Genomic DNA, 9133 nt, shown 5'->3' with positions numbered 1-9133 from the left:
AGGGAGTCTTTTTTTTTACCTGGGACAATGGTGTTTAAAAATGTAATCTACATCATTTTTTTCAATAAAAACATTTTGCCACAGACACAGACAAGTCCATGTATGGACAGGCTGATGAATGTATGCTGCACATTGACGGAAACAAACTGCCACAGCTTCAGAGATCACCTTAAAATAAACGGCAAATGCCATTGCTGCAGAAAAAAGATGAATCTCATTATTTTGCTATTTTTGTGTTGCTCTTTTTCATGTACTCTATCTTCACAGAAGATGCTGAATGACCTAACATCAAAATGAACATTTCATAGCACTTTTAAACGTGGTTTCAGACATATTTTTCTTACTTGCTTACATCGCCTTGTTCAATCTGTATACTAAAGACTGGTGATATGTACAGTATGTTGTGGTTCATGCCTGTTTTAAAGTAAATGGGATGTTTATTGTCTAAGGATTTATCTCTTTAATGAGGCCACTGAGGTTTGTATTTCTGTATTTTTCATATAGGGAGGCCATTGAGGTTTGTAATTTTGGATTATATATAGGGGCCTACTGTATTTGCCATCCAATTTAATTCATAAATTTTACATGCAAACTGGGACACACACTAAGGCAGCCTATTCAGTGAAAATATTTATAATTGGCGTAAATATTAACTACTGTTGAATGCCATGTATCTCAAAGAAAGGTAGCAGTTAGAAAGCCTGGAATGAATTAACAGGCCTACATAACACAAAGCCATCCTGATACACAACAAACTGAATTTCAGTCCCGCCACATTTTTTTCAATTAACATGCTTGTTTACGTGGCCTATTTATAATACGCCTATAAGTATCCCCCACTTTACGAACTTTCCCTTTACATAACTTCATTTTACAGAAGACCTACATTAGCACCTGTTTTCGCTAATAGAAACAAATTTGAAGAGGACTTCCGCTTTTACAAAAAAAAAGAGTGAAGCGGAAATAGCGTTAAGCATTTTTTATCAAAGAATCAGTTATAAATATACGGTCATGTGCTGCATAGAATTCGGTCAACAATAAACCACATATACAACAGTAGTCCCATAAGATTACAATGAAGCTGAAAAATTCATAGCTGTCATAACGTCATAGCTTAAGGCATTACTGATGTGTTTCTTGTGATGCTAGTGTAAACAAACCTACTGCACTGCCAGTCATATAAACCTACAACACATACAATTATGTACAGTACATAATACTTGATAATGATAATAAACAACTATGTTACTGGTTTATGTATTTACTATACTTTACATTTTATCGTTATTTGGGTTATATGGCATATAGTCTAGGTGTGTAGTAGCTATACCATCTAGGTTTGTGCAGGTAGACTTCATCATGTTCTCATGTTTATCATTGCCTAATGACACATATTGTCATGTGTCAGGAGCAGGTGAGCCGGGAAGTAGGCGAGAGGAGCCGGACGAACGGGTAAACAGGGTTTTAATTGAAACGAAAAGGCAGACATTCACTAACACGCATAACAATACAATGACTAATCTGACAAGACTGACTGAGACTAGGACTAAATACAAGAGACAAGGCAAACGGAATAGGGAACAGGTGACGACAATCAGGATTCCGACAGGAGGTAATGAGGGGGCGTGGCACACACAAGGAACGTTCGGAGCTGAACGTGACACATATATTTTCATGGCTGTTTTAGGGGCTATGTGTGGTCTGAAAAGATGTCCGTCTTGGGCTAAATGTGAGCCCAAACAGATGGACTAACCCAGCCAAATTTTCAACAACTATTTCTTGTCAAAGTAAAGGCCATAAGGGGCCGACCAGACTTAGCCCAAAAATCAACGGTCATGGATGTCTGGTGCTCAGTGGGACTTATCAGAACGTATCCCTGTTATTAAGCAAGTTTTATGTTTTATGTGTCATTTGGTATGATTTGGTAGGGTATTTTTTGGTCTGGGAACGCTATTTCCTTATAAATTAATGGTAATTGCTTCTTCGTTTGCGCCAGTTCGGCTTACGGCAAGTTTCACTGTAATTTTGGATAGCAGGAGAGACCTGTATTGGTAGTTGCAAGTCACACAGTATCACATTATGTATTCTGATACAACTTAATGAATCTATGATAAGGTTACTAAGCAAGGATATGTCACACACACTAGAGGTTTGTATATAGAATTTAAATTAATTAATTATTTGTATCTTGCATCACATGCTGAATATGGAAAACCTTCGGCAACTCTAAAGAAATACATCGATTACTGAATTAACAGTCTCCTCTGACTTTAAATTTCAGGAACTAGAGCGGATACTGACCTGTGCAATAGATATGTGAAGTGGTTCCTTGGTCTGATAATGATAAATGCACTCATCACTGTATCAAAGAAATCAAGTGATTCTTAACAATTGTGTGTCTGTGTGTGTAATTATTACATTGTGGGGGCAACATTTCCCCACAGTCTGATAAAAACCTATGACTTTTTACCTTGTGAGGATAACCTCAATTTTATATAAAAAAAATTATAAGTCTATGAATGCAATCAAAACGCTAAAAATGCCGAAAGTCTTGTATTTGGTTTGATTATTTATGATTAAGGTCAGGGCTGGGTAGGGGTTAAGGTTTTCAATGTTGGGAGTAGGGTTATGCCCAGAGAAAAGAATGGAGAGGCCCCAGAAAGATATCAATACAGGAACTGTGTGTGTGTGAGCCTCTGTCCAAAAAGTCACACAAGGTCCCGCACCAAACCACAGGTTATATTGTTCATGATAGTGCTTGATGTTTACAATCCCCATCATTAAATACGCGTATAATCACCACCATAATATTGGCCTTCATGTATAAAGGTCTATCATCACCACGATACACATACTTTCAGTACTACTCCGTCTGGAGTGGGAGCGCAAAAACGCGATATGTTTGTGCTTCCATTATTGGCAGAAGGATTTTATTTACACGAAAAATTAAAATATTATAATTATCTTTAAATTATCGCCGATCGTCCGATTAAACTGTGGGCCGTAGCCTACGCATTACGGAAATCGGGATCACTCGTCATATAAATACATGATTCGTATAGTCAATTAATTATTAAACATAGTAACGAGCAAGTATGAACAACGCAAAACGAATGTAATATTTATGTAGGCTAGTAATGTATTACATTTAATTACACCTGGACGTCGATTTTCAAAATGAATTTGCATTAATACTGTACAGCATACAGTAGGTAAATGAAATGTTATGTTCCTTCTTCGGTGTCCCAGTCATTAGTTTTGTTTGTATATTCCTGATAAGGAGGGACATGCGACAAAGAAGGCTGAGGTGTGGATGGATGTCGCCGCTCCCGGACCGCGCCGCCACTTTGCGCCCACGCCGGCAGCTTTTGCGTCCAACAAGAGACTGCAGATGCAGCCTCCTAAAAGCATGAAGATCGCCATGGGCGCGTTGAAATGAAGAGGAAGCGCTCCTCACTCACAGGAAGTACGGTGTATTTTTAAGGAGCACGGCATTGTCAAGAAGCACGGCATTACTGTAATCGGAGCGGCTCTAGCGGGAGCAGTGGAAGCACACAGCAGCAAGGGCACTCTTCATTTACAGGTTGTAGTATAAAATAATTAATATACCGCATTAAGATTACTAATCCGATTAGCGTGATAACCGCGTGCTTAAGACATACCCTTTCCATATCGATTTAATAGCAAGGTAGGTGCATGTATATTATAGTAATTAAAACCACCTCTTATAAATTAAAAGGTACCAGAATATTCGCCCGTATACTTGATTAAAATTGCTTTATGTAAGGGTACCACCTCAGTCATTCTTTGGTACAAATACGGCAGATCTGTGGGAATTACTCTGCCAGTAGGTTTGCCAGGATGGCCAGATTGTAGTATTATTATATCCGCGATGTTGATTTGAATTTCACCGAGACCTTTTTGTTTCTTATTAAATACAATGGTGTAAAAGAAAAACATGTATAAGGAGTCTGGGCAGAGTGACGTGAGTCATCATGTTGAGCGCTACTTATTAAGAGCCGGCTCGGTGTGCTGGTGGGGCGTTTAATGATGGGAGCCCACGCCTAGAGCTGCGGAGGCTTTGTAGCTGCTGAATTACATCTGTTTCCTCTTTTCAAAGGGGTAAGAATTAGACATGAAGACGTGCAATCCGTGGATGTTCCTCCCCATCATGTTCTGCGTTTTCACAACAGTAGGGCTTTGGGTTGTGTAAGATACTTTTCTTTCTTTCCCCCTACCTGTATATCCCTCCGTCCATCCATCCATCCATCCATCCATCTTAAGATCACAGTTTTTCCTAGAGCAGGTCATTCTGGTAGTACACCTAGCAAGTATATCTTTTATATTTATTTATTTGACAAATAAAAGTGTTTTGACTGGGTTACACTTCATTACAACAATTAATGAAATAGCACCGCGCCCCCCTCCCAATCTTGGGACAGTGTGTGGCTCTGTGGGCTAAGCCTCCATATCTGTGATAAGAAAATTGCTAGTTCAAGCCTGTCCTCCACATAACAGTCATATGTGACCCCCAAACTTGCTCTCACCTGCATGTCTGTCTCATGGAGAGCAAGATGGGGTAAAGCAAAAAGAGATTCTTCCCATCAGGATTAATAAAGTATCACTATGTGATGACAGCGTTAAAAAATAATCTGTCAGTCCTGCTTGTACCATCAAATTTCACAATAGCTTAAATAATGATCCATTTATTTCCACCATTTCCCCTTGATGATAAAGTATCTGCATTCACTATTGAAATTCTATATTTCTAAATATCCTTCACAGGTACTTTATTGCTGTTGAGGATGGAAAAATAACATCACTCAGTTCAGAAACCAAGTAAGGTGCTTTTGTAATTATGTACAGAGAGTGTTAGTTCCTAGTGTCTGCTTCACTTTAAACATAGATGTCTAATTCATTTCAAAGTTACAGCCCAAACCACTCAGACTGGAATTCAAACTCAGAAAGCAAGACTAATGACATTTGGTTGTGCTGTTGCAAACCTCTACCATAAGCATCTGTTTTTTTTTTTGTCCTAGGAAATCAGGACCCTTGTCCCCACCATATATAAGGTACACAATGGCACAAAGCACAGCCCTGAGTGGGTGACTGCAACGCTCACAGTCAATGTTTGACAGGAAACGCGACGCTACAGTGTTTCTTTACATTCTGTGTCCTCCTTAGCATTGCAGGCGATGCGCCACCAGCCAGCTGCGTCTTTAGCCAAGTCATGAACATGGCCGCATTTGTAGGTATGAATAATGCTCAGTGTTATACTTTACTCAGACTTGAGAAATGAGGTTTGATAATAGAATGTGTGGCTCAGTAGGTTGGGAGGCTGTACCTGTGATGGGACAGTCATTGGTTCAAATCCCATGGTAAGCAAAATAATGTCAAGCCTGTAACACCCCCACCCCAGTTGATCCGGGGGCTGTCTGACCCTGCTTTCTCAAATATATACATCACTTTGGGTAAAATTGTCTGCTATATAAATTAAATGTGACAGGGGGGGAAAATACTCTGGAATAAATATAGGCAGTTAAGGCTTGGCTTGTGAAGGGTGAGTGACCTTAGATGCTTATCTGCTACTTGGGGGTCTCTGATGGATTTGTCATTCTCCAGCCACAATCCTAAACACAAGCAGCATTTTCGATGTAGAACATCACTAAAGCACAAGTTAAAGAGTCAGTGGCACAATGGCCGTTTGCCATTCTTACTTATCAGTCACCTCCTCGAGCATGAAGAACACTTAGGGTATCTGCCCTTTATGATGCGGTGTTATGGGGGTTTATCAAGCTTCTGCAAGTTGCTGGTTGATGATGACTGAGGCTGTGCTGCTTGCCTGAAAGATGGCCAGCTCTTCTGCTGGTGCAGGGATTCAGTATAGCAGGGGTGTCCAATCTTATCCGCAAAGGGCTGGTGTGTATGCAGGTTTTTGGGATAACCTGTAGGTCAGCTGTTCAAACCCAGGTGTGAGGACTCTTCAGCCAATCAGTCCTCTAATTAGTAATCTAATTAGGGAGTTGCAGCGAAAACCCGCATACACACCGGCCCTTTGCGGATAAGATTGGACACCCCTGCAGTATAGGGAAGGCAGAGCTGGCAGGGATGTGTATTAGAGGTGCACACATCAGCTGAGCTCTGCCAGTGTGAGGGCACTATCAGCCCGATACCAGATTACAGTGAAAGTGGGTGAAGTCAATGAGAAGCGTAGTGCAGTAGCTACAGTGGTGGGATGCATGGGGGATGCTGCAGCTACTGAAGCATTTTTAAAAGTCCCGGAGTGAATCCTGATTTCTGTTTCAGCATTCATCATTGGTGTCCTCCGATACCTGCAGCTGAAGCCCAAGGTTCAGAAGCCGTCGATGAATGTCATCAGCCTGGTGGCCATGTCACTCGCCTGCTTTGGCATGACGCTAGTAGGGAACTTCCAGGTTTGACAACTCTTTTTTTGATTGAATTAATGCATCCCATCCAGGGTGTCCCCCTTCCTTTTACCATGTGACACCTGGGACAGGCTCCAAGCTCATCATAACTCTATGCTGGATAAATGGTTGTAGAAGATAGATTGATGGAAGAATGGATGAACTTTTCATTATTTTATTCATTGGTACATAGTACTTTTAAGAAGCATAATAGATCAATGTGAGCATTTTACATGGTGGATTAATACTTATTTATGGATTTTGCTAATTTAAGTTTCCTTGTCTAACCATTGATCAGTGGTGACGCTTCATCAGATGAAATATTGCAGAACTAGGTCAGATATGTGCCTGTAAATCACTGCAGCTTTCCAGCGATGAGAGGTTGCACAATGTGGGAACTTCGATGACCTTTGGCTTGGGGACAATGTACTGCTGGTTCCAGTCGCTCCTGACCCTGAAGGTCAACTTCAGGAACGAGGGCCGGAGGCTCGGGATCCCCCGGTTCCTGCTTTCTGGGGCCATCAGCTCCTGCATACTGCTATGTATCCTTCCCAGCGGCTGACACGAACCACCAAAGGCTCTCATGGGGTTTCTCCACTGCACCAGGTATTGTACTTTTGGTACTTCACAAAAGTACCAAAAGTATGGTACTTCAAGGTGTTGCTTTTCTACTGGTGTAAAAACTGGTACCGGCACGGAATGACATCACAACGCGAGGCAGGGTATTTTGTACTGAATTCTAAAAATGGCTGTAGTATATTACAGGGCTGGATGATATGTAATATTAATACCAACATCTCATGTTATAAGTATAAATACTTTTTTTTGTTCTTGTCATGCCATCAAATTAAAGCTTGGGTCTCTTCATTTGTCCATTATTATTACTTTTTTTTATACTTCGTTTATCGTTGTTTTCTGAGTTTGTAACTTTTTTTAAGATGCCGGTTGTATTGCGTTTTGGAGGCAGGCTATTTGTGTGACCAACTAAGAGAAACCATTTGCAAATCCCACCCCATATTACCAAAGTGCCCCAGCTGGTTTGTTACCTTAAGTACTGGAACTTTTGGTACTGCCACTCAACCAGAATTCAGCAGAAAAGGGAAAGTACCAAAAGTATGGTACCTGCTGCAGTGGAAAAGCACCCATACAACCTGGAAGGTTCTGTGTGTTCTGATAGAACGTGACCTTGACGAAACCGCCACCAGATTCTGGGCTGATGACGCAGGGTCTGCACATACATGCCGCGCGGGCGCAGTGGGCGCTGGTCATGTTCTTCTTGGGCTTCCTAAGCTCCTTCGCCATTGAATTTCGCCACTACCGCTTCGAGATCGTCTGCAGCCTTGACCAGGAGCCCCCGCTGAGCCTGTCAGAGACATTCTCAGAAGTCTCGGAGTTCCAGTCCGATCAGCTGTAGGGCCATCCCGACTGTGTCCTCGTCACACTGCCTTATTCCCATTGATCTTTATGTGTTATTCTGGGGTTTTACAACTGCATGATTTTCTTGTTAAATAAATCTTGGGTACAACTGTTGTACATCTCACCCAGTAAGAAAACAGCAAGGACAGTAACGAGGTTAATATTAGTGTTTTATAGCTGACGGATAAATAAGCATGTTCTTTGGGCAGGAGGGGAATCAAACCTTAAAGACCAAACTGATTTTTCATAAAATTCCAAGGGTTAAAACACTAGAAAATCAATCTTGTCTTTTAGATAATCTCCCGGTTATTTCGTAGTTACTATATGGAGCACTTTTTTTGTAGCTGTGTTTCAAGTACAGTATGTCTGCGTTAAACCCTTTTAGTTAATCTACCTCTGCTATTATAACACATAAGTTTGACTATTCCAAGAATCCTTCAAAAGCGTTCCAACCTTCTAAAATTAATCAAGCTTCGTATCACCCAATACAAGTATTAAATATAATAATATAAATAATTTTGTCATCTAACTACTAAACAGAATGGCATTGCCGCTGTTACACAACAGTTCTTCGTAATGCTTCTTGGAAACCGGTTTTCTTTGTAGAATTCTTGAGAGCTTTGTGGTCTTGGACCTGCAAATATTTTACGCAAGTTTCATGGAATGTCTTTTAGGGTTTTTTTGCACTTATTTTGATCATTTTGCTGCTTATTATTTTTATTATTATGGTAACCCTTGTATCAAGGTTTACATAAACCTTGTTGGTTCATTCATTATTTGTGCAAGTTTCTTGAAGTTTGGTGGAAATTTTGTTAGGCAATTTTCCTGCCTTCCAGCTTTAATTATGAACCTGTTTTGCATTGTGCAAATATAACATCCAAAGGAAAAATGTTACAGTATTATTTTGCACGTTGTACTCTTTCTTTGCTATGAAGTACATGTACAAATTAAACTAGGGTTTTTCACATGTTAAAAAGGAATCATTTCTGTTTATTTGACCAAATGTGTTCAGAACAGCCTGCAGTCTGATAAGCACATAAAACCATTTAATGTCATGTTTCCACAGGCAGCTGAATCACTAAAATCAGGGAAGTCACAAACCAAAGGAGAAAAACTGTAAATTGTGTTTTGTACCTTGTTTATCACAACAGAAACTTTTTTCCATGCATATTTTAATCTGTGACATTTCAGTTTCAATTATATCTCACGCCATGCTGCTGTTAAAATTAATTATGGGGGAAGCTGCAGATCAAAACCGAATAAGATACCTAGGGCTGCCACTAACAACTATT

General features: G+C 40.3%; 1 protein-coding gene across 2 annotated transcripts; it reads left to right on the top strand.

The window, feature by feature from the left end:
- Positions 1 to 3040: 3040 nt before the first annotated feature.
- Positions 3041 to 8817, top strand: tmem150c (transmembrane protein 150C). Of its 2 annotated transcripts, none has more exons than XM_023796228.2 (8): positions 3041 to 3688; positions 4121 to 4209; positions 4786 to 4839; positions 5040 to 5072; positions 5185 to 5252; positions 6307 to 6434; positions 6790 to 6967; positions 7631 to 8817. In XM_023796228.2, exons 2-8 carry the CDS (start codon positions 4136 to 4138, stop codon positions 7837 to 7839), a joined length of 744 nt encoding a protein of 247 aa, XP_023651996.1. In that variant the 5' UTR covers positions 3041 to 3688; positions 4121 to 4135; the 3' UTR covers positions 7840 to 8817. The 2 variants fall into 2 exon arrangements, with proteins under 2 accessions (XP_023651996.1, XP_023651986.1); XM_023796218.2 differs by having other exon boundaries at positions 3043 to 3583.
- Positions 8818 to 9133: the final 316 nt, after the last annotated feature.

Source organism: Paramormyrops kingsleyae, chromosome 7 (assembly GCF_048594095.1).
Source record: "Paramormyrops kingsleyae isolate MSU_618 chromosome 7, PKINGS_0.4, whole genome shotgun sequence".
Classification (NCBI taxonomy): domain Eukaryota; kingdom Metazoa; phylum Chordata; class Actinopteri; order Osteoglossiformes; family Mormyridae; genus Paramormyrops; species Paramormyrops kingsleyae.
Note: the sequence above shows the minus strand (reverse complement) of the source record. Positions and strands in the feature narration are given on the sequence as shown.

Bases quoted from the DNA above. Each gene is read 5' to 3' on its own strand.
- tmem150c (XM_023796228.2), top strand. From the start codon at position 4,136: ATGAAGACGTGCAATCCGTGGATGTTCCTCCCCATCATGTTCTGCGTT. The intron at 5,253-6,306 runs GTATGAATAATG...TTTCTGTTTCAG, and splicing joins GAACATGGCCGCATTTGTAG to CATTCATCATTGGTGTCCTC. The intron at 6,435-6,789 runs GTTTGACAACTC...AAATCACTGCAG, and splicing joins CGCTAGTAGGGAACTTCCAG to CTTTCCAGCGATGAGAGGTT.